We start from the raw sequence: 24,813 nt of genomic DNA on the forward strand, positions 1-24,813 counted from the left end.
CTGGGCATATATTCAGAGAAAACCATTATTCGAAAAGGTACATGCACCCCAATGTTCACTGCAGCACTATTTACAATAGCCAGGACATGGAAGCAACCCAATTGTCCATCGACAGATGGATAAAGAAGATGTGGTACATATATACAATGGAATATTACTCAGCCATATAAAAAAGAACGAAATAATGCCATTCGCAGCAACATGGATGCACCTAGAGATTGTCACACTGAATGAAGTAAGTCAGACAAAGGCAAATATTGTATGATACGCTTATATGTGGAGTCTAAAAAAACGGTACGAGTGAACTTATCTACAGAACAGAAATAGAGTTACACATGTAGAAAACAAACTTACAGTTACCAGGGGGTAAGGGGTGGGGGATAAACTGGAGATTGGGATTGACATATACACACTACTATATATAAAATAGATAACTAATAAGGACCTACTGTATAGCACAGGGAACTCTACTCAATACTCTGTAATGGCCTATATGGGAAAAGAATCTAAAAAAGAGTGGATATATGTATATGTTTAACTGATTCACTTTGGTGTACACCTGAAAATAACACAACATTGTAAATCAACTATACTCCAATAAAATTAAAAAACAAAAGTTGATGTCACTGCAGCTGGGTCTCACTCCCATCAGAAGGGGCCTGCACCACTTCAGACTTGAAGTTTGTTATTTTGTTGGCCTTGGTCTCATGCGTCTGCTTATGTAGCAGCTCTTTAGTTCTGTTCTCACAAGGCACATTACTTGACAGCAGTATGCTGCCAATATATTCAAATCAAGCGTCAGTCACAAGCACACATAGCCAAAATCACTCCACTGTACCTGGATTAGTGGGACAGGGTCACATAGGGCTGAATTTTCTCTTTGGTTTGACTTCTACCCAATAAGCTTAATGACAGGAACACATTTTTACTAAAATGACAATGTGAGGACACCTTCTAGGACTAACATCAGCCCACAGTACTTATTTCATCTAAAAACCACAACTCAAAAGCCTCCAGGAATAGTTTGGAACCCACCAATTGCTGGTGGTTTCGCACTGCCCATAAATTAAAGGCTCAATCCCAAGACTACAACAGAGCCCTCTGTGGTCCATATATACTACACATATTAACTATTTTTGGTGGGAGGTGGAATGTGGTTCTCCCGAATCATTCCATGAATTCTTAATTATTTTGGATCTCCTTTATAGTGCTGACCTGTCAAAAATGTTTATTTAAAAAATTTTATTACTAGGTAGACTCTTTACTGTGGCCTTAGATAATCATTATCAAAAATTTACCAACTCACAAGAATATTAGTGTCTTTACTTAATGTGAAGACAGATTTTATTCTCTTCCTTTTGCCTCCTCTCCTTGAGGACTCTAATTCCTGAGAGTGTTCATGTGGGCTAATGCTATTTCATGAGACAGTAATTAGTATTACACCTTAAACACCATGCTCCCTGCTCCCCACAAACTTGAGTTTCCCACCAGAGTAATAAAAATGAGGAGAAACTGTTTGTTTCATATGCAGGGCAACTTTGCTATCCAGGAGGACACATTCTGGACACTCCTGGGACGAATCACTAACTGTGCTAGGATGGAATGATATAAACCACAGCTTATTGAGCTAGCTTATAACAGGAACACATCTTCGCCAAAACAACATGTGAGGATGCCATTCTAGGGCAGACACCAGCCCACAGTACATGCCAAGCATTTCTCTATGTACTTTCCAAAGAGTAACTCATTTAATGCTCAGGACAACCTTCTTTACAGCGGGTGCCATCAGCTTCCATATTTTACAGATGAGGAAGGTGAAGTACAGAGGTTAGTGACTTGAGCAAGTGACCAGCTAGGAAATTCACAGGAAGCAACGTGATTCCAGGTCTTTGACCTAGCCCCCTACCCCGCCAACACACACACAGCTGCTGAGCAGAAGGGCAAAGGCAGAAAGGTGAGGACGATCTTTGAGGGCAACCATTAAGCTGACTGGACTTTCCCTTATTAGACTTCTTTCCAATACATGGGAAGATGGGAAGAAACTGGTCTGCAGCTGTGGCCTTCAGGTGTCTGCAAAACTGGCCTTGGCTTGGGATGAGGGGGCGGAAGCTCCATTTTTCTAACAAAGCTGGGTAAAGGAAGCTGTGCCTCCCTCGTGCAGGAGCTGTGCGGGGCAAGGCACTGCTTTCTGCAGGAAGCGAGCGAACCTTCCTGACAAGGTCCAGGAGCCCTCACACAGGGCTTCTCTTCACGTACCAGCCCTGGGGCCCGGGGCTGAGGCTCACTCACCTGTGAAGTGACAAAGGTCCCTCACAGCATTCTAACTTCAGACTTCTATTGGTTTTCTAACAAGGACTCAGATATTTGTTGAATCGAAATGAATACTTACTTTTACATACTATTTGATCATGTGAGCTCTTTTAACACATCAGCAATAACTAGCTTAAAATCTCAGGGATGAATTATTTGGCCTAATATACAGTGACTTGTCAATATTCTTATTTATGGTCCTTCAGCATTTTCAAAGAAGAGTCTGCCCCTTGTAAATTTTATTTAAAAATCAGGTGTAATGCTTCTCTCATCCCTAAAAGAAATAAAGAAATAGATTGTAGGAACACTAAGTCTTTCAATTTGTAAGGTAATATAAACAATAAAATTCTAAACTTCAAATTTCACAGGAGAGTCCCTAGAATTCAGAAAAACCAAATTCTGAAAGAAAATTAACCCTTTCTCTGGAGGTTCAGTCTCAAGGCCATCATGTAGTGTTATAAAAAGAGATATCTATCACACAGGTAAACGTTAAGAAAAATAGGAAATAAGATAATTACACAACTTTCTGCTGTATGATAAAAGTCATGGGAATAGAGAGATGAATGGGCCTCGGTGCCTTAATGTGTAACGTGGACAGGCTGTGACAGAAATGAGAGCTGTGATGACAAAGACCACGTGACGGGGGCTGGGGAGGGAGGGAGTGTGAGGAAGATGGAAGAGGAGAATGAGGAGAGAGAGTGTGGGAATGTGAGAGAGGGAGGGGTAGAGTAGAGGAGCCTGCAGGGGTGATGAGCTGGGGGTACGGGGATGAGGGAAAGGAAAGAGTCAATGGGGGGAAGAGGGATACTGGAGCTAAGAGCAGAGACCAGGAGTCTACGGAAGGCTTCTGCAGGACCTGGGCTGGTGGCAGCATGCTAGCCAGGCTGCTAACTTAAGGAGCACATAGATGGGAATTCAGTGAGAATATGGGACAATGCCTTTATTTTACAAATAACCGGAGAAACTAACTAACCTGTTTTTGACATTTTAACACGTAGTCACACTTCACAACATAATCAACGTATTAGTACTTTTACACTTGTCAAATTATGTTTTTTGTCACTATTTAAAGTAAATTAAGGAGGATGTTAGCCTGTTAGATGTGTGAAGGCAAATTATTATTGTCCATTATTTAAACTTGTAATAAAAATAAACTTTAAATACTTTAAATAACCTTTAAATATAATCTTTAATATACTTTTCAAGATTGAAAACAATCTATTTGGAAGGGGTGCCACCAGCCTAGGTAGTGGAGGAGGGGAAGGGAACAAGCACAGGCCGGCAAAGCTGAGATGTGCAGTCTCAAGGGACACACCAGAGATCCATGGCCACCAGATCCCTGAGAGCCTTCCCATTCCTAAACATATTGAACAGGTTTTTATGTAACAAATTATTTGTATGTCTGTTTAGAGGCAATTACTTCTGTCATACCATCCATGTCAGAGGATTCACATATATAATTACATCAAGGTAAATAATCAGAGGTCATAGTTAGACAAAACCAAAGAGGACACTCAGAAAAGTAAAGACAGTGAAGGCCGTTTGTACAGGAATGTTCTACTTTTCAGCTATTTTTAGATGAGTGTGAAGCTTACAGGGAGAGGAGCTATTGTTTGTCAAAGACTTTGTATTATTTTGTTATAATATCGTGCTTGTCGAAACACCTGATAAATACATAGGCCAAAATGGATCTTTAATCAAATATATGTGGCCTTATCTCAACACGACAGGATTGAGAGCACGCTTATTAAGCAGACCAAAATCGAAGGCATCTGCTAAAACCCAAGATAAAACTAGACTCAAAGTGACCTTGACAAATTGAAACAGCATCCATCAAATTAAATAAAAGAAGGCAAGTTAGTGTAATTTGTTCTCGAGTACATTAAGAAAAGGAGAACAAAAGCTAGGCAAATAAAACTGAAAAGGATCTTGTAGTCATAGCGGAACATCAGCTCCAAGAGCCAAGAAGCATAACTTTTTAAACCATTTTAAAAATCAACACATCACTGGGCTATACTACCTGAGCATGTGTCACTAAAGCCAAGTCATCCTTTATTCTGAGGGTAATGGAATGGTGTCTTCTCTCTTCCTATCTCATTGAGTGGCTTGTGAGAATAAAACAGATGTGCAGTGTACTGAAAAATTCAATATACAAAGCTAGCATTCTATTCTAAAAGAGGGATGTAAAAAAAATAGAATGGGATCAAGGGAAGAGAAAGGTAATATTCTTAAAGGGCACTGGTATAGTAAATGAGTACAATATAAGAAAATAAGCTTAAAGCTGCAGTATGAGATTTAAGATTGGTCATGAAACGAATATAATGTTATATGTCAATTATATCTCAATTTTTAAAAAAAGGGTTGGTCAACTGTTCTGAAACCTGTTATTAAAGGAGAGTGGAAGATGCAAGAGGGAAGAGATATGGAAACATATGTATATGTATAACTGATTCACTTTGTTATAAAGCAGAAACTAACACACCATTGTAAAGCAATTATACTCCAATAAAGATGTTAAAAAAAAAAAGGAGAGTGGAATCTGCAGCCCTGATGGTGCCATCACAGAATCCCAAGATCTAAGTTTAGAGCCTCTACTATATAGAAGAAGTGTAGGGACAAAAATACCTGTTTTTATGCCTTTTACCTTAAATGAAACTTTCCAACTTAAACAGTAGAGGCTGCAATTAATATTTTAAAAATCAAAAACTACTTTCAATGTTCTCTACCTAATGTGCTTCATGTTATTTTAACCATTTTAGTCAATGAAAGCTATGAAGGATGGGTTGAAGAGACTGATTTATCATATTCCGTGTATTTGTTCCAATTATAACATTCCAGATTTTATTTTGGGATCAAAGCTGACAAGTAGAAGACTAAATTGTCACTTTCTGAAGACATGATTCCGGACTAGGAGTTTTAAAAGGCAGGCCTGCTGTTTGGCCCTTTTGAGGATGGAGGGGGCTGTGATTTAGGGTGGTCGCATCATTTTAGGGTGCTTTCTACTTTCTATAAACTAGACTTGAATTGAGACATGGGATCTAGTGGTTTGCTGAGAAGGATTTAGTCTGCTGATTACTGGTTACCAGTTATTACTAGAGAATGTTCAAAAGTTTACACACAAAAATTACTCTGAGAGATGTTAATAATGTTCTATGTTGAAATAAAGAAAACATGGGCAGATAGGGACACACACCAAAAAGTAACAAATAAAACAAACCAAACCACCAAATATTGTAACCTTCAGAGTAAAGTTGGCAAGCAGGCCATCAACTGGGGCAAGATGATGATTAATGGATTACTGAGCTCTCAGAACTGACTAAAGAATTTTGTGTTTACTTTAGAGTCTTAAATGTTATGTCCCTTTAGGACTTTTGCATTTTAAAATGCCACTGTGGGGGACTTCCCTGGTGGTCTAGTGGTTAGGATTCTGGGCTTTCAATGCCGTGGCCTGGGTTCAATCCCTGGGCGGGGAACTGAGATCCCGCAAGCCAAGCAGTGTGGTAAAAAAAAAAAAAAAAAAGCCACTGTGTCTAAGAAGCAAATCTATTTCAAACTTGGGGCTTTAGGAGTGACAATGATGGTGGAGAGAGGGAAGGAGGGAGAAAAAAGATCCTGTGGGGAAGTGGGGGGGGGAGGGTGGGGACAATGTCTTGGAGGGAAAGGCAAACTCCTTGTGTGGCTGAATTAGAATGTTCTAATTTAAAATATATGTAAATTTCACATTAATTACATTTTTTTGACTATAGTTTACAAGCACTTCCTTTTCATCAGACACTGTTATAAATTCTGGGGATAATGCAATGATAAAATACAGTGCTTTGTGGGGAAGATGTAGTGGGGAGGAGAGGACAGTATGAAGTGTCCAAGAATACTTTGACCCTGGCTGATAAAACCCTTATAAAGTATGACTTTAAGTCATCTGTACATCTGTCAAGCATGGAAAGTTTTAAATACAAATCAATACAAAAAACTCTCATCTGATTAAACATCACAGACTGAACATACATTTACACATCTGTTTCCTTTCCACAAAAATAAAGGGATAAACTTATAAATTCATGAGGACATGAAGAATGGGAGGGGAAACAAACAACACATAGGAGATGTCTAAATTCTGGAAACCGGAAATAAAACAGACAGAGCAAGTGCTTCAGCAGACTGAAGGGAAGAAGAGGGGAGAGTGCAGGGGAGGAGCCACTAGAAATCCAGCCACCTTGTGGCACAGAGCCTGGGAAGCACAGGTGTCTCAGAAAGTGGGGGGTACAAGGTGGGGCTGGAAACCAGAACATTAGCTCAAAGTCTGTGTGAGGAGTTAGGTCCCTTACTCAGCCCAGTTTAAGCAGGTAACTGTCCCCACAGAGGGATATTCAGAGAAGAGAAAGTTGTTGAAAATATCAGAAATGAAAATAAATAAAAGGTTGATTAGATGATAAAGTTGTAGAAAGCATGGAGAAATCAGAACAAAAAGAGAGAAAGAACACAGAATAGGAAAGAAAAGACAAAGCCAGAAGATCAATCCAGGAGGTACAATTCCTAATTAATGGGAATTCCAGAAGGAGAGAATAGAGAAAACAGAGGGAAGGAAATTATCAAAGAAGTAACACATAAACTTCCTGATCTAACAGCCATGAGTTACAGATGGCAAGAAAAGGCCAACCTCAAGGCCTATCATTTGAGATTTCAGAACTCTAGGGAAATGAGAAGATCCTTAAACTTCCAGAGGAGAAAGACTCAACACGTATTAGGGCCAGAAAATCAGAGTGGTTCCAGTCCTGTCGACTGCAACACTAGGAGGTAGAGGACAGGTCAGGAAGCATGACTCCAAGATAGTGAGAGGCAACTAGATTCTATACCCAACCAACCCTCCATCAAACGTGAGGATGCGATAAAGACGTCCAGATACATAAGATCTCAATGTATTTACCTCCCAAGCATCCTTTTTCTCAGGAAAATACTAAAGGATGATGCACTCCATTAAATGAGGGCCCAGACTAAGTAAGGTAAAGACATGGGTAAGGTAACAGCATTCCACAGAGGGAAGAAGTAAATGATGATGATTGTGATGATGAACGCCCCAGGAAAAGTTATGAAAGAGACCTGACATATATGCGCTAATATGTATAAAGTAGATAACTAATGAGAACCTGCCGTATAGCACAGGGAACTCTACTTCACTTCGTTGTACAGTAGAAACTAACACAACATTGTAAAACAACCATACCCCAATTAAAAAAAAAAAAAAAAAGACCTGAAGAACAAAAACCCCCTTGGAAGGAGCCGTTTGGATTGGAAAGATGTGGTCCAAGAAAATAAAAAGCAAATAAAAACATGAATTAATAATTCTAGAGAAGTGAAAAGTTTTAAAAGAAAGAAGTTATATCCATAGTATATATTTCATAAGTATTACAGAGTCAGATGTTGAAAAATGGGAAAAAAGATCCATAGATAACACAAGTAGCAGTATAAACTTATCGTTTAGAAACCGAGGAAACTGGCAGAGGAATCAGGTTTGGGAAGGGGTGAAACAGGGACGTTTGTTTTAATAAGTTGGAGGACAGTAGCATGACCCTGTAACCTGTGAACACATATTGCTGATAAAAGTAAAAAGTGAAACAAATGTCCAAATTACTTAATTTTCTGTTATTTGGGTCTAGGAGCTTTATTATTATTTTTTAATTGAAGCATAGTTGATGTACCATATTATGTAAGTTACAGGTGTACAACATAGTGATTCACAATTTTTAAATGTTATACTCCATTTATGGTTATTATAAAGCACTGGCTATATTCCCTGTGTTGTACATGAGCTTAGGGGCTTTAATTTGGAGGAATCACCATGTGATATGAAAGAATAAAAAGTACGGCTGAAACAAGTGAAGGTGGAAGAAAAGGAATCAAAAAGAAGTAACAAAAAGAGCAACTGGTAAGGGATTTCTCGTACTCACCATCTCTCTGGCTATTTCCAGCGCTTCCTGCAGGCCATAGAGCCTGCCACAGACCAGGTAGATTCCATTGGCCCAGAGAATACAACCCTCATGGACCCAAAATTCATTGCTGTCAAGAGGTAGTTCAGGGATTTGTAACTCCAACTCGGGGCCACCTTCTGAAGTGGTGGGCACGGAGGGCTTTGAGTCCAAAACAGTCTTTTCGCTGCTGCCCTCGGTGGTTGCTTTTTTACAAGGGAGCCCCCTGGACAGGGAGCGGGGGCCTCCGCCACAGTCTTCCGAGCGGTGTCGCCGCTTAAACCTGGGGTGGGCGGCCAGGCTCCTCTGCTCCTTCTGCTGCTGCTGCTCTTCCTCCTCCTCAGTGTCCGTCTTGGAGCCATTGGAAGCGCTTTTGTGCCGTACCTTAACTTTGCTCTGCATTTCCGTGGCCCTCTTAGGAGGCGGATTCTTGGGGAGAGTGGCTGCATAATCTTGGGGATAAAAGGGTCCAAAGAGGTCGCCCATGTTCCGGTAACTGGCCCACTTGCCACACAGACAGCAAACCAGGTGCCCCATAACAGAAGACTCTGTCACGACAGGTCCCTGCAGCATAAAGGATGAAGCTGGGAGCACCTTGCTTTCAGTGCTGCTGGGTGGAGGGGTCAGGGACCTCTGACCCTTCCGACCCCTCACCAATTTGGTCTGTTCTTCTTCTTCAGCATTGATGATTGTACAAACGGCTCCAAGTTCACACTTATTTACTACATGGATATAAGGGAAAAAAGACTTGTTCTTGGCATCAGTTTTATCCAGTGGCTGAGTGGCATACTTCAGCTTGATCTCAGGTTCTTGGGGCTCTACGATGGGAACTGCTTGTTTGGTTTTCCGCTTCCTTGGCTGCGCCCCAGGCTTCCTTCTCTCCCTCCTTTGCCTCTGCTTTTTTGGCTTTGGCTCTCCATCTGCAGAACCTTCTGGTATCTGAGGGGGCTGAGGGGGTGCAGGCGGCGGCTGCTGTTGTTTCTTTTGCTTATTCACACTACCAATGGGTCTCCCCTTCTTCTTTCCTGATGGGAAATAACCCTTTGGGGGGAAACCCTCCTGTTTGGGGGAAATCGTCACTGTATCGTTCTCCTTCTCTTCAGCCTTGGGGTTTGCCTCAGGAGCCAAGGAGCCCGCTGGAGGTACATTCTTGGAGTCAGGAAAGATTAGAGGTGCTGTCCCGCCCAGGGAACCATCTGTTCTCCCTTGGTTACTCCCAGGCTTCTGTGAGGTTGAGGACATCATGGCACCAGGGGGTTCCTTTCCAGCAGTGGCCGTGTCTGGGTGTGTCTCGGTCTTCACTTTGTCATCCCCACTGCCACGCCACTCCTCCGAAGACCGTGCAAGAGGCTTTTCTATGCTCAACTCCTGGTTTGTTGGACAGACTAGGTCAGACACCACCTCACCTTTTCTCTTCTCCATCTCGGCATCCTGAACAGCACCACTCCCGCCTTCGGGAGGGCCGCTCTTCAAAGACAGGATGTCATCGAGAGTAACCGTGTCTCCCCCAGCCTCTGCACTGTTCGAGGATGCACTCCTCCTAATGTTTGGGGATGTGATCTTCTGAACGATAGCTTCCAATTTCAACCCCCGTCCTTTCCGTGGGGGCAGTATTTTGGTCTTAGCAGGACTTGTGAGGGTAACAGCAGGGCAGTTTCTACCATCTGGACTTGGAAGGTCCTTGGAGGATTCTCTCTTCGGGATGGACTTGATCTCCTGGCTGTGAGAAAGATGGGCATAGGAATTGAAGGCTTTATCAGCACCTTCTTTTGGTGGGTGAAGGAGGCGCCCTTTATCTTCAGCGTTACTGTTCTTCACATCTTGTGACTGCCTCTTACTGGGAATGGGAGAGATAAAAGAACGGACACGCCTCCTCATGATTAAGGGGTTTTGAGAAGAATGATCCTCTTGACCTGGAAGCCTTAGCATAACATTACTAGGTTTGGATGACTGTGTAGACTCAGCTAGCCCATGTCCGTCGGTCTCATGGGGTGGTCCATACCTTTTTTGACTGGACATTCCTGGAGGACCGCTGCTTTTGGCTGGAGAAGTTTGCCGAGAAAGATCCCAACAAGATTCTTGTTGTAACTTCTGGGAGCTGTGCTTCAATTCGATGCCTTTGTTAGAAAGACCATCACTAGACATGAGGCAGCGCCCACCGTCCTGACCGCTGGGGTCATGGTAAGTCCCCATCGGTGGGCCATACATCATGCCATCTTTGTCATTCTTCAGGGGGCTCCGTACTCGGTCAAGAAACTGCTGCTGCCTTGGACTCTTGCGGGGTCCTTCCTGCCTGTGCTGAGCCGCAGCGATCACTCCCTGAGCAGAACTGCTGCTCCAGTCCTTATATTCCTCTTGTTGCTGTTGGTACATCTGTCTCTTGTAATGGAGCTGAGAATTCAAACCTGCACTGGGGTCCCCATAAGCATGAGCGCGAGTGTTCGTGTGATAAGCAGAGGCCAGGCTTTCTGAGTTGGGAGAAAAGGGAGTGTGCAAAGAACTCCTGTTGGCCCTCTCTGAAAAGGTCATATGTGGGTTTATGTGATGAGGGTCTCCCCCTGGGCCTCTGCTCCTCCCAGGAGACATCTTCAATTTTTCTGAAAAGTCATGATACTGAGAAGGGGAACGACCCCTCATGCCCTCCCGACCACCAACTCGGCCAGGGACTCGCCGCATTGGCGTGGGTCTGCCGTCCTGTGGGCCATAGTCTGAGATGGAATCATGGGTAGCTGCTCCAGGGCTGGCGTTGCCTCGGTAAGACTCATGCTTGATGCTAGTAGGGTGGCAGTGGTCTCCAGATTTCTTGTTGTTGAAACTAGCTTGGGACTTGGATTGTTCAAAGTCTTCCTCTTTTATCTGCCCACTCTGCGATTTCAGCTTTGTTTCCATGGACACCAACCCACCTGGAAGAATGACCGACTGACTTAAACTTGGATTGAGACGTTCATTCCTCCCAAGTCTGGTGTCGGCACCCATGTGTCCCAGTGAGTGAGCCCCGGGGTCTCTGACAATCTGTCTTAGTGGAGAAATATCACAGATCACTGATCTTCTTTCAGAGAGGGAACCCCCGGGCTCATGGGCTGATGACTGAGGCTCTATTTCAAACTTTCTGGGAATTGGATAGTCAGCCAAATTGATCTGTTTCATTTCAGGAGCCGAGCCACTTGATTTCCTTTCCCAGGGGCCCCAATGGGGATTTTCTAATAGGGAACCAATGCTTTTGTTCAAAAGGCCCCTGCTAGCTAATTCATTGGTTTGACTAACTAACACATTAGGCCTTGTGGCTCCTTCTAGGCCACCAGCCATGCCCTGGTGCTCCTGAGTACTCCTAGAATATCTCCTGTCAGGGTGGTGGTGGTAACCCTGAAGCACTTCCTGCAGGAGGCTAGGGAACTTCTCATTCCTACCCTTTCGCTCCCCATGGCCAGTGAAGTCCCCCTTATCTTGTCCTGTAGGAAACTGAGGAAAGCCACTGACATTTCTTGGCACGGCTGGCCCAAAGCTATCTTTGTAACTATAGCGCAAGCTTCCAGGAGATTTGCTAGGCTCAGTTCTGCCTATAAAACCAGAGCCCCCTGTGGAGTGCCCGCTCTGGCCGTTTCCTTCTCCATTGTGGTTGGAGTTATTATCTCCATTTTTGTTTCCTTTATTTCCTCCTCCCGGAGGCTCTGGCTGTGGAAGTGACGCATGACTGGTTTCCTTTGCCCCGCCAGTGCTGGGTGGCCTTTGAGTGGCTGCAGGATCATCCTCTTGGGAGCCTTTTTCTTGCCCACCAGGTTTTTCTACCCGACTTGTCATAGCTTCCCGGGAGACAATCACCCCAACTGTCTTCTCACTGACTTTTGGGTTGCCCTCAGATGACAATGGCATGTCCTTAGCACCTGGCGAGGCGGTCTCTTCTCTGGCTACAGGACTGGCACTGAGTCTGGGGGCTTCATTCTGAGTGACTTGTGCTGGTGAGGAGCCTGCCTTCTCTGAGGCTCCACCCTTGTAGGTGGTGTCAGAACTGGTGCTCTGGCCACTCAGCTGCCTCACTCTCTCACCCGGGTCCTCGGAACTGCTGGAGCAGCCTCCGTCCAGTGACTCTGCCAGAGGGGACTTCAGTTGTTCTTCAGCCTGTGAGGAGCCTTCGGAGTTTGTGCAGCTGTCTGCTTTCTTAGAAGACGAAGAAGGCCTCTTGGAGGTCTTCTTCTGAGGTGTCAGGGCATCGGAAAGTAGCATGTGTTGAACAGTATTAGGAAGATTGGCCACCTGCGTACTCAGGGCACTCAAACTACTCAACCCAGGATCTGTCAGCCGCTTTTCTGGCACCCCTTCTAGTCCAAACCCTTTGAAGCCTGCAGCATGAGAATTAGGACTGGGCATCATTGATGGGGTTGGGCTGAGTTGAGGCATTAACTGTAGAATTCTGTTTCTGGAACCCATCGGCACATTGCCTTGCCCACACTGGAGATTCTCCCCACTCTGCATAAGAGGAGACGGGGTAGAGCTACAGCTTGGAGACTGAACCACAGAGGCAGCCGGGGAAGGGTTAGAAATGGGGCTGAAGTTCTGGTGAAACTGCATGGGGGACCTCACAGGAACCTCGGGCTGGCTGTACTGCCCCACCTGGCTTTGCAGCGGCAGCTTGGTGGCAGTGTTGGTATACTGCATCACATGCTGAGGAGGAGGGGGATGCTGCTGTTGCTGCTGCTGCTGTTGCTGTTGCTGCTGCTGCTGCTGCTGCTGCTGTTGCTGCTGCTGCTGCTGCTGCTGCTGCCCCTGCTGGGTCCCTTGTGGAATCTTCGTCTGTTCAAAATTCTTCATAGATTGAGGCTGATAGCTGTAATTCGATTGCGTTCCATAAGCCTGTGCATTAGAACCCACATTATGTCCTTCGTACTGGGATCCAGCATTCACACTGTAACTGCCGTCATAGCTCTGTCCAGACTGGCTGAAACGTTGTGGTGAAGGGAAGGAGGAGGAGGAGGTCGCGGCAGAAGACTGGTAGTGTTGGCCAAACTGACCCACTCTTAACTGGTAACCAGTGGCAGAGGCTGGCAGAGTTGAGGGCCGCTGCATCGGCTGCATGTGGGATGAGCCGGACGCTGGCTGGCCAGTGGCCTGCGGCAGAGGCTGATGGGACTGGTAAAGCTGCTGTCTCAACTGCTGCACTTGCTGCTGCTGTTGGCTGGAAGGCTGCTGCTGGTACTGAGCGCTCCCTGGAGAGAAAGGTCCCGTGTAATCCTGCTGATAATGAGACACGCCACCAAGGGCAGAGTGCTGTGCTTGAAACTGGCCCACATGACCCTCACTCCCATACTGATTGCCAAAGCTGCTCCCCTGGGGGGGTCCATAGCTCTGCACAGGCCCAGAAGGCCTTCGCTGAGCAGGCTGCGGGGTTCCAGCTGCCACGGGGTCTTTGCTGCCTGCCATGTAGTAAAAGTCTCCAGCCTCTTTCCTGAAACCCTGGTAGCCCTGATGGCCGGAGGTTTCGCTAGCCATTGCCGCTGCTGCAGCAGCAGACGCTGTTCCTCGTCGTCCACCACCACTGCTGCCGCCACTGCCACCACTACTGCCACCTGCACCCCCAAAATTCTGGAACATCTGGGCCTGGCGAGGGCTGAACTCTTCTATCCGGGATGAGCCGTGTACCTCTTGTGGGTAGCTCTGCTGGTTTCCGTGGTAACTGCTTTGCTCCCGGAAGGACTGCATACTGTTCAGCAGCACCGCAGCAGGCCAACAGCCCTCCTGGAAACGGAAGAAAAAAACCCCGAGTATTAGACATGCATCTCCTCAGTACAAATAAAATCAAGTTTAGAGATGGAGGGGATGTGAAAATTCAGATGCCCAGATGAAGTTAACTGGTTTGAATTTCATCTCCTTTATTTCTTATCTTATCCATTTCTGAAGCTGCAAATAAGCAGAGAAACATCCATAAGAGTGAGGCAGAAGTCTACGGTAGTATGAAAAGAAACATTCTGGGCAAATACAAATTCAATACAGTAAAAACCTCACTATTAGATAAAAGAGCCCCCCAAATTCAACTGGGTTAAATATGGGGCTATATTATTATTGTCAATAAAAAACCCAACAATTTTTTTAAAGTCTTCCAGTTATGGTGGGGGAGGGGTGAGAAAAAAACACTTTCATTTAGTTTGTTTCATGTATTATTAGACTGATTATTGAACTGAGAGTCTCACATAATGATGAGGCAGTTACTCCCCTCCCCGACTTTGAGAAATGGAACTGGCCTGAGAACAGAAGTCAGCTCCTTATATCCTAATGCATGTGACTGCAGGTTTACTATAATTACCAACAACCTGTGATGATGGGTGACCCCGGGACACTCAACTCTTAACACTGCATGGATTCCTTATTGCTTCAGTCAGCTATACAATCTTAGGGGTTAACCTCTTCTTGACACATAAGTATGTCCAAGCCCCACCACCCGCTCCCATCTTCAACTCCCAGGTACAAAGGGCTAGGCATCATAAGCCAAAGTAGCAGTGACTATTCGTCCAGATTCTTTCCGGAGGTTTGCAAGAAGTTTTAGCATCTCTAACCCCCATGTAGTTTTTGACTTGCCAATCTAGTATTCACAAAGTTATTATTGGCCATTCCTATGAAAGAGGGAATTCAGTCACACAGGAGAACAGCAAAAGATATAGAGGAAAATTAGAATTCACCAAGCCTAGGACCTAGACTCTTCCCAAAGTCATCTGATTGGGTCAACACTTTGCATTACCTTTGCTAATGTAATTCTCATGTAATATAATACTCCTCTTAAACAATTAATCAAGAGCTGTTTTTTTTTAATTGGCGTATAATTGCTTTACAATGTTGTGTTATTTTCTGCTGTACAACGAAGTGAATCAGCTATATGTATGCCTATATCCCCTCCCTCTAGGTCTTCCCTCCCACCCCTACCCCCCCATCCCGCCCATCTAGGTCATCACAGAGCACCGAGCTGAGCCCCCTGTGCTGTACCGCAGGTTCCCACTAGCTATCTATTTTACACCTTTTGCCTGGGCCTGTCTCCTCAGAGTCAGAGATGAATAAGACAAGGTCAAACTGCTCCAAATGACTTTAAAATCAATTATTCAAAAAAGAAATTACAAAACACACATGGGTTAGGGTAAGTTAAGACAAAGTTTTCCTACAATGGCTTATGAATCTACTTTAATTCCCTCTCAGGGGAGCTGAAAAAGAAGTTGCCGGCAGGAAAGTCAGTGATTCTTTTAAAAGGTAAGTTGGTAAGCTGGATTCCGTATCTCCAAGCCCTGCAGTGGCTCCCCATTTCATCCCAAGTGAAGCCGGTCTGGGAGGCCCGCCCCCCACCTCCTAACTTCTCTGACGTCCTCCTCTGCCACTCTCTGCCCTAGTTCTGCTGTCTCCTTGCCTCTGGGCCGGGCCACCAGCATTTCTACACAGGAACTTTGCTCGTGCCCGTGACGCTCCTCCTCCAGAGGCACATGGCTTGCCCCTTTACTTCCTTCCAGGAACCAGTTTGGCCTTCCCCTGGCCATCCTATTAAAAAACAGCTAACTCCACACCCTCACCTGGGCCTTCCTGATTCCCCTGCCTTGTTTCCTCCCCAGTATTTATTCCCAACAGGTACATATGCGCTACTTCTATACTATCTGTTCCTGCCCCCACTAGAATGTAAACTTCCAAGGGCAGAGACTTGGTGCCTTGCTGTAATCCTCCTGTCATTAAAACAGGAAGGAGCACACAGCAGGCATTCTATAAACCAGTAAATGCACAAGAAGTAAGCCTCAGAGAACCAGGCTAGAACTTCCATACTCAGAGATGGTGGTGTGGCAGTGAGATGAGAGAAGAGCAGGAAGAGAAAATAGAATATGACTGATCTGAAAGCAGAGCTAGATGATGCTTAAGATCCTGCCTGTAAAATTATCCAGTTCCAGAGGGAAAAAACCCAACTTAAGTCCACATGAGAGCTGTGAGGAGACTGCAGAAATTAAACATGGACCACAGCTGAAGATGGTCAGTAACTCTAAACTCTGAAAGCTTGACCCACTTCTTCCTGAACTATCTTAAGTCTAAATAGCTAGACAAGAGTCTACTACTTGGATATTAAGTTTGATTATATAATCACATGACCCAAAGTCACCTTTAAACATTCAAGTACAAATAATCTCAGAATCTAAAGGAAACCTCTTCTCTTCCTCTTCAAAATGTCTTTGCAACAGACAGCTATTTTCTGTGTTCCAGTGAATCTGCTGGGCAACAGATAACTCCTACTGGAGGGCTTACTGTAGTGCTTGATACTGTACCAGCACTTTACAAGCACTGACTCACTGAATCCTCACAAAATCAGTATCCTCATCTTCCAGATGAGGAAACTGAAGCACAGAGTTCACAAGGCTGGCCTGGCAGTCTGCACCTTCAGGCCACGTTCTTAACACTACAGTACCCAGAGGATCTAATATGCAGTCAGTGACAACTGCCACTTGTCCTGTCAGAGGTCAGCCTTGAAAAGTGGATGACCCCACTAACAATACTTTGAAGTTATGTGCTTCTCTTATTTCCCTCTCACAAGGACCTCCCCACTAAGCCACTCAGGGTAAGTTAGTAACCACCTTAGGAACTAAGACTGTCAAGACCAATTCTGTCCACACAGGTATTTTTCCTGTTTGTGGTGTCCTTCTACCCTAGCTCTTAATGCCAATGGCTTTCTCTACATGATAAAAGGCAGCTGATGGGTTAAATAGAACAAAAAGACTAAATCTGGCAGTTTAATGAAAAGCTTCCTTGAGAGATCATCTCTCCATAAATAAACATCTTACATGTTGTTTAATTAATCCTTCTGTAAATAAAATCAGTCTTCTGAAAAATGAGTGTATAAACAATGTTGCCACTTGCTCCAAATTTTTCCTCAACAAGGGCTGCTAAGAAGAACACTGTAACATCAGCACTTCCCGCCTCCACCTCCGGCTGCCTGGCTCCTCAGAGAATCCCATCTCCAGAGTGGGAGACAGATTTGGGTACAGTTCCTTCTGAGGTGTGCTCTCAGCCCTTCTCGGAGGTTTCCTGTCCTGTATGATGTCATCCTCTTCCCTATTGTTATTGTTCTGGTTTACGGACTAGATGAAAAAAGAAAAAAAAAAAAACCCCACAGCCAGATATCTCCTGCAGGGTACTAGTAAAGTTAAATACTCTCAGTACACATGAAGTATCTGATCACCAGCAAGTGGGTGCAAGTTCATTTTTTAGTATTTCCAAGTAAAGCAATTAGGAAAACCAAGTATACCAGCAATTGAAAATGTAAACCCAAAGTACTAATTTTAGCATTAGTGTATAAAATAAGCTACTAATAAATAATTCCAATACGTCCCATCATTTAAGAAAAGCAGAGCATCAGTGTAATCAGTTTTATAGCTTCATGATTAATAGTGACAAATGCCTGAATTTCCTCATTTGAATGAGTACAGATGCAGTAAAGAAAATCTGACACTCTAAAAGGAAGCAAAGTCACCCATAAGGAATTTCTATACCTAATATGAAAAAGGTTTACCAACTCGCCTCCCTCCCCAACTCTCCCTTTCCTGGTTCTCTCCCATTTTCCTAACCTTCTGAATGGTTTCGGGAGGGCTATGGAGGTGCACTGGTGAAGTCCAGAATGCAGTGCCTTATGTGTTCCATGGTCCATGATCCAGAGTCCACACTGACCTCACTACAAGCATTGCTTCCCCCTGCAGCCACACTTCCCACCCTACCCCAGGGGCCAACGACCTTGCCGTCTTGTAGAAAACCAACATTAGCCTTCTTTGTCCTTCTTCCTCCTTGTGTCCAATATCATCCCACTCCCCAAACCGTTCTCTTCTCCACAAAGTTTTCCAAACTGTCTTCAAGACAGTTTCCTTGAGAGATCTTTTCAAGTACCTGCTTCCTCTTTTATTTCAGGTTTAATCTTTGATTTTCTGCTTATTGTCCTCCCTTACCTTGAAAAAATGCTTTAATCCTCAAGATGTTAACAACACAAATACTTCTAGTTATGGCCCTTGTCTGGTGGATTATTCTGCTTTCCCTCCAACCTTACTCCTCACCCACCTCCATCCTACTGTCTCTGGGAGGGGGCACCATAGGGACTGTCAAGAGGCTCCACTGCCCCTCTGGCTTCTGGTCCAGTTGCCTGGAAGAGGCAGGAGGAGGGTGAGGAGGAGGAATTTACACTCCTGGCTCCCACCCTGCAGTGGCTGAGGCTGGCTGAGATGACCCACCAATGGCCAAGCCCCGGGTGGGCAACCTCAGCAGCCACCTTCTCCAGGCTCGAGGAACGGCTTCCTCCTCTTGCCTTCCAGGCCCAGGGATACTAACACCTCCCGCTACTGCTAGCCCAGGAGACTCCACTTTCTCCACTGGTGTCCCCAGTCCCTGCTTGCCCTTTGTAAATCGTCCCAGTTCTGCACTGTGGACAACTCAGCAGCATTGTGACTACCCTCTTTCTAAGTTCTCCGCTGCAGATCAGAACCTGGGAGCTACCTTTTCAGAACCCTTTTTCCAGCATAATCTGGGTTAGAGTTTACAAAGAGGAGCACAAGCAAGATTTGAAAGGCAGAAGAAAAGGAGAGGGTAATACTCCCGGAGGTGGCTGCAGCAGACATGGATTCACAGCGGCTTCCCCGTGAGCTCACGAGAACCACTCACTGTGGTGTTTCAGTGTGAGATGATCGGTAGCAGCTTCCCTGACCTTCCCAACCCCAGTTCTTCCAACAGTTGGGTAAATCCTTAATTCCTCTATCAAAACTCTTCATACCTGGAATAGAAACCTTCCTTTTGCCTGAATGAAACAATTAAATGCTCCTTAAAGTACCCAGTTCGAGTGTGCCATCTGTTTCCACCAGGACCCTGACTAATATCGTTCTTCTCTCATTCCTAGGATTTCAGAGTAGAGTATTATCACTTGGGGAGCGAGAGACTTCTATTTCATGCAACATACCGGAGGGTCTAAAAATCCTCCCATAACAAAACACCTATAAACGTCAGACGAAATGCACAGCCAAGCTGCAAGGAAGAAAGAAACGCCCAGGATTCAAAATTGGTTGGGACTCTGACTGCCAGGGATGGGGTGGGTCAGGTGTGCAGGACTTATTAACCATATGGTAATGGTTTTAATGACAAGACCTCCAGACCTCTTTTGGTGGTGGTGGGGAGACAGAACAGTCACTTTTGCATGTAAAGACTCTAGGCAGTGTCACTTGTGGCTGGATTAATTTCCATAAAGATGACAAAATACATTTTTAGGCAGTCACCAACTCATTCTCAAGGACAAAAATGTTCTTTCCTCAATTGACCCAACTTCCTATCCCCAAGGAGAACCACGATCACCTCTTAGATATCCCTAAGCAAGACGCTTTAGAACAACCTCAAACTCATCTCTTCCTTGAACTCTTTGTATTTATGGTGTTACCTAATCCTGTGACTTTTCCACCTCTTGGATTTGCCCTTTTCCTCTCCAGCCTTGTCACTGCCATTCTCATCTTTCTTGGACTAGAATAACATCTCTAGAAGGTCTCCTTCCCAGAACCGATCACCTGGAACAGCTTTTCTTCACCTGCTGTTTTGACAGCATTGCCTCCCCACATGCCTTGAAGCCCTCTGGCATCTTCCCAACCCAATTTCTGCTCATCTCCACCCTCTCAATCAAACCTGCTCCGTCCGCTCTGGGCCATCGTCCTGCCCTCACCTTGAAGCCATCTCTGAAACATCCCTAGGTCCACAAATTCCTTCCTACTGAGTCAGGTCATATGGTTCCCAGAATCTTAAGAGCTCCTGAAATGTGACCTTTTCCACAAGTCTTCCTTAAAGCAGGTCATTTGTTGGCTTTTCTCTGTTAGTAAAAACAAACTTAGTGAAGTGCATTTGCCTTTAACCACTATCTAAAGGTATGCGCTATTGATGATGATAGCTACCATTTATTCTGTGTGTCAGGCACTGGGTAGTTTTACATATATTTCAACTTACAGGTGAGAAAAAAAAAAACAGATAAATTATGTAATTTGCCAAAAGTCACTCTTCTAGGATAAACTGAAGCTGATATCCTATAACTCAAATTCTTTTGGTTCTAAAACCCACTTTCCCTTCTTTCACTGTACCACAAATTGAGCAAGGAGCACTTAAATCCAGGTTTTAAATATTCCTAACACTTTGGGTCTTCCCTGGCGGTCCAGTGGTTAAGACTCCACACTTCCACTGCAGGGGGCACAGGTTTGATCCCTGGTCAGGGAACAAAGATCCCACATGCCTAGCAGCACAGCCAGGAAAAAAAAAAAAAAAAACAAAAACCTAACACTTAGACAGTAACTGTAGCTATCACCTATTTCCTGCATCTCTAACACAAGCCACACACTGTACCAGGTGCTTTATGTAAATATTAATGTCTTTAATCCTCACCATGCTCTAACAAGTATTAGCACTCCTTTTTGTAAAGTGAGGCTCAGAGAAATTAAATAAGCAAAACATTCATAGTAAACAGACAGGTGGGATATGGAATGCCCACCCCAGAATCCAACCTGTACTTCTGACAGAAGCCTTCCGTGAAACAGAAGCAAGACTTTGACAGATTGGGAGTTATTTTAGAAGGCAATCTTGAAATTTTCTAGAATTGAATTGACTTTCTATACCTGGATAGTTCTGTTATTTGCTCTATGTATGTGCAAACATGGAATCTTCCTAAGTAGATCAGGCAAAAAAGATTTACTCAAGGTTTTGATTTGATATTTCATATTCTATATCATATTTGCAGATGAACAGAGCCTAGACCTTTCTTGGTGGCTGACAGGTGTCTCAGTACAATTAGGCCTTAAGAGTAAGATAATGTGCTGATGGTGCTGGCCTGTCCCTGGCTTGGGAGCCCAGAAAGCAGCTTAAGGAACCAACTCGGAATTTGCAAGTCAGTCGTCTAGAGGAAAAGACACCCACCAGAGTGCTACAGATCTAAAAAGTTTGCTCTGAGGGTCAAAACCTGTTTTGTATTAACCATGCAAGCTATAAAAAAACATCCACCTTCAAACACGATCAAATACATGCTGGCAAAAAGTGGGAGCACAAATTTATAGCTATTAAATTAAAAAAAGAAAAAAAGCAGAGATGATATGACACCTGGTGAGGTTGGGGTGAAGCTGGTACAAACAATAGCAAAAGCAGCATAAATTATTACAACCCTTTGGAAAAGCAATTTGTTAATAAAAATATTAATATCTTTTGACCCAGTAATTCTATCAATATTTACTAGATTTCTATCCTAAGGAAATCTCAAAACAACCAAGCAAAAACAAAGGTACCAACATATTCACTCCAGTGATATCTATAAGCAGAAAAGATGGGCAAGAATCTAACTTTTTAGCATTTGAAAATGATTAAACACATTATGGTATTTTCACTCAATGAAATAGTACATATTCATTGAAAACAACTGTGAAGATTCTAGCACCATAGGAAATACTTATTTTATATACTAAGATGAAGAAAAGTAACCATATCTGTGCTATGGTTACAACTATCTGGAAGTCATTTGGTCCAGGGCCAAACAGTATGGAAAAATGAAAACCTTTCTATTATTCAGGGTGGCAGGATTATGGATGCATTTTCATTTCTATAGACATTAATACCTGCATAGAAAATAATCACTTAAAATCTCATTAACCTTATTTTAAAAATATACCTCTCACACTATCTCAAAAATATCTTTGTTCTGCTGACAGCAAAGCACTTCCCTGACTGAGAAGGGAAAAAGGAAGGCAGAGGAGACCCTACAAGCCCAGGGGCAGGTGGGGGAGAAAGGCAATGTCAGGCAGGAATCCTCGCTCTAGAAAACCTGGCACCAACACCACACATACACTGTGGTGCCCCAGTGAGTGTGTACACAGAAAACACCAGCTCTCTGAGCTATTTTTCAGAATTAGACCTAAAAACAGCTGAATTCCACCCCAGAGTGGGCAGCCCTATTTTTAGACATAATCTCAAATAGCTAAGAGACCACAGCATCCTATCACCACATGTTTCTGTAACTGCATGGAAACGCCATAAACTTCTCCTGGACAGGCCAAAGGGGCTCAACCCCATTCCCATTAGATAGTTGCCTGTCTCATATTCACAAGATCAATCTAGATGACCTCATCTGTGGGCAGGATGGCCAATAGTTTTGGAAAAGGGGTAGAGCTGGTGGTATCTCTGGATCTAGCTGGGGCTCCCTGTGGGTTTTTCCTAACTATTGAGCCTGAGGGCTTTTGAGATGTTATTAATTTTTTTTTCTCACTTAAAGGTTGTATGAGTACATAATTTCTAAACCTTCACAGGCAAAAAGGATCACAGAAAGCAATCAGTGTTGCCATTTATAGGCAAAAATGGCTTCATTTTATAATAGCAACAAAATTAAAAAGATACCAGAGGACTAATCCAAAGTAGAAGTAGGCAAAAGCTACATGTCGAAATAAACTTTACCAAAGGACTCCAAAGAAGAGTTCAAAAACAAAACAAAATAAACCAACCCACCAGGGAAACACATAACGTATCTAGATGAAAAGACACAGTATCATAAAGAGGTCAAGTCTCCACAGATCAGTTTATAAAACTGATAACGTTCTGGTCAAAATCTCAGTAGGGTCTTAAAAAATAATTTATTTTGAAATAATTTCACATGTACAGGAAAGTACAAGAATAGTACAGTGCTCACATACCCCCTTCAACAAGATTCCCCAACTGATAATATCATTTTATTTTTTAGTTAATATTTCATATCATTTGCTCCACTACCTATACATATTCATTACCTATACAGTCAACCCTCTGTTATCTATGGGCTCTGCATCTGTAGATTCAACCAACCACAGATCAAATATATTAGGGGGGAAAAATTCCAGAAAGTTACAAAAAGCACAACTTGAATCTGCTTCCCCAGCAACTAGTTATAATATATAGTACTCACACTGAGTTTATAACTATGTGTATGTAATGCAGCATTTACATTGTATTAAGTATTGTAAGTAATCTAGAGATGATGTATGGAAGGATGTACATAGTTTATATGCAAATACTATGCCATTTTATATAAGGGACTTGAGCATCCACAGATTTTGGTGTCTGAGGGAGTCCTGGAACCACTCCCCTGCAGATACTGAGGGATGACTATATATACCCTGTATAAATACCTATTAGCTTCTTCCTGACCTCTTTGAGAGTAGGCTGAAGACATGAAGCCCCATCACCCCTAAATAGTCCAGTGTACATTTCCAAAAAAAGGAACATCCATCTACATAACCAGCATAAACCCCTCCACACCAGGAAATCAACATTCATACTACACCACCAATCCAATCCACAGAGTCCATTCAAATTTTGTTAACTGTCCCAACAACGTTTCTTTTTCCTTTCTGGCCCAGGATCCCATCCAGGAATACAAGTTGTCATGTCTCACCAGTGTCTCGCCAATCTGAAATAGTTCCCCAGTGTTTTCCTGACTTGCATGTCCTTAACAGAGCATAGCCCTTTCATTCTGTAGGATGGTCCTCAACCTGCATGTCCAGGCTCAGGTCCCGCTTTCTTGGCAGTAGTATCAGAGACGTGATGCTGTGCTCTTTTCAGTGTATCACATCAGGGATGGATGGCAAGCCATCCCTCCACTGGTGGTGATGTCAATCCCATTCGCCTGGTCAAGCCCATCTCTGCCAGGTTTCTCCACTGTAAAGTTACCACTTTACCTTTGTAACCGGATGAGTATCTCATGGGAGAATCCTGAGATTATGCCAACATCTTGTTCTTTGTCAAACATCCACTCATTGATGACTCCCATGTGAATCAACCACCTCTAGGATGGTTACCAAATGGTGATTCTCTATCCATCATTAGCAGGCAGAACTTTCCCTCCTCACCCATGTATTCATTCATCTATTTGATTCTCAAACTATCCACATTTGGCGACTGGAGACGTCTTCAAACTGGCTCCTGTATCCTTTTGACATATTCCATTTCTTGAGCATTCCCTTACTTCCTGGCACAAGATGTTTTAGGCTCATCATTTACTTTCCCCACCCCCAGAACTAGCCATTTCTCCAAGGACACTTGATTCATTTTAGAGGAGGATAATATTTAGAAACAAGGATCTGGGTGCTAGGATTGTTCATTGCTACTGGGATGTCACTGTTTCTAGCTAGAAAATATTATGCACGTACACGAACACCCACACCTATAAGTACTTCTATATCTACAGTTGTATATACATTTAAGAACCACGTGTTCATCTTGACACCTCCAATTCCAACCCAACACCCTCAAGGATCTTCCAACCTCCCATCTTTCCATGTTTGTAATTCCCTCCTCAGACAGTTAAGACACCTGGCTCCCATTATCCTCAATATATACTTACATAATTGCTTAATCAATTTACTTATTTTGCTCAACATAACTAATCTCCCAAGCTCTGAAGCCTCATCCTTCAAGTCTCCTCACCATCACCCCCTCAACCACACGACTCTCCACTGTCTCTGTGAGGCTTTGATAAATGAATTCTAAAGCTCAATTAAAGAAAACATGTGAAGCT

General features: G+C 43.8%; 1 protein-coding gene across 3 annotated transcripts in view; it reads right to left on the reverse strand.

Moving 5' to 3' along the window:
- The window catches only part of TCF20 (transcription factor 20), a 170,386-nt gene that overhangs the window by 41,502 nt on the left and 104,071 nt on the right, over nucleotides 1-24,813 (reverse strand). For all 3 annotated transcript variants that reach the window (XM_036865624.1, XM_036865626.1, XM_036865623.1), the window contains one exon: nucleotides 8,256-14,003. In XM_036865624.1, the coding sequence (XP_036721519.1) occupies nucleotides 8,256-13,967 (5,712 nt within the window). In that variant the 5' untranslated portion in view covers nucleotides 13,968-14,003. The remainder of the gene's footprint in view (nucleotides 1-8,255; nucleotides 14,004-24,813) is intronic.

Source organism: Balaenoptera musculus, chromosome 10, assembly GCF_009873245.2.
Source record: "Balaenoptera musculus isolate JJ_BM4_2016_0621 chromosome 10, mBalMus1.pri.v3, whole genome shotgun sequence".
In the NCBI taxonomy this organism is placed as follows: Eukaryota; Metazoa; Chordata; class Mammalia; order Artiodactyla; family Balaenopteridae; genus Balaenoptera; species Balaenoptera musculus.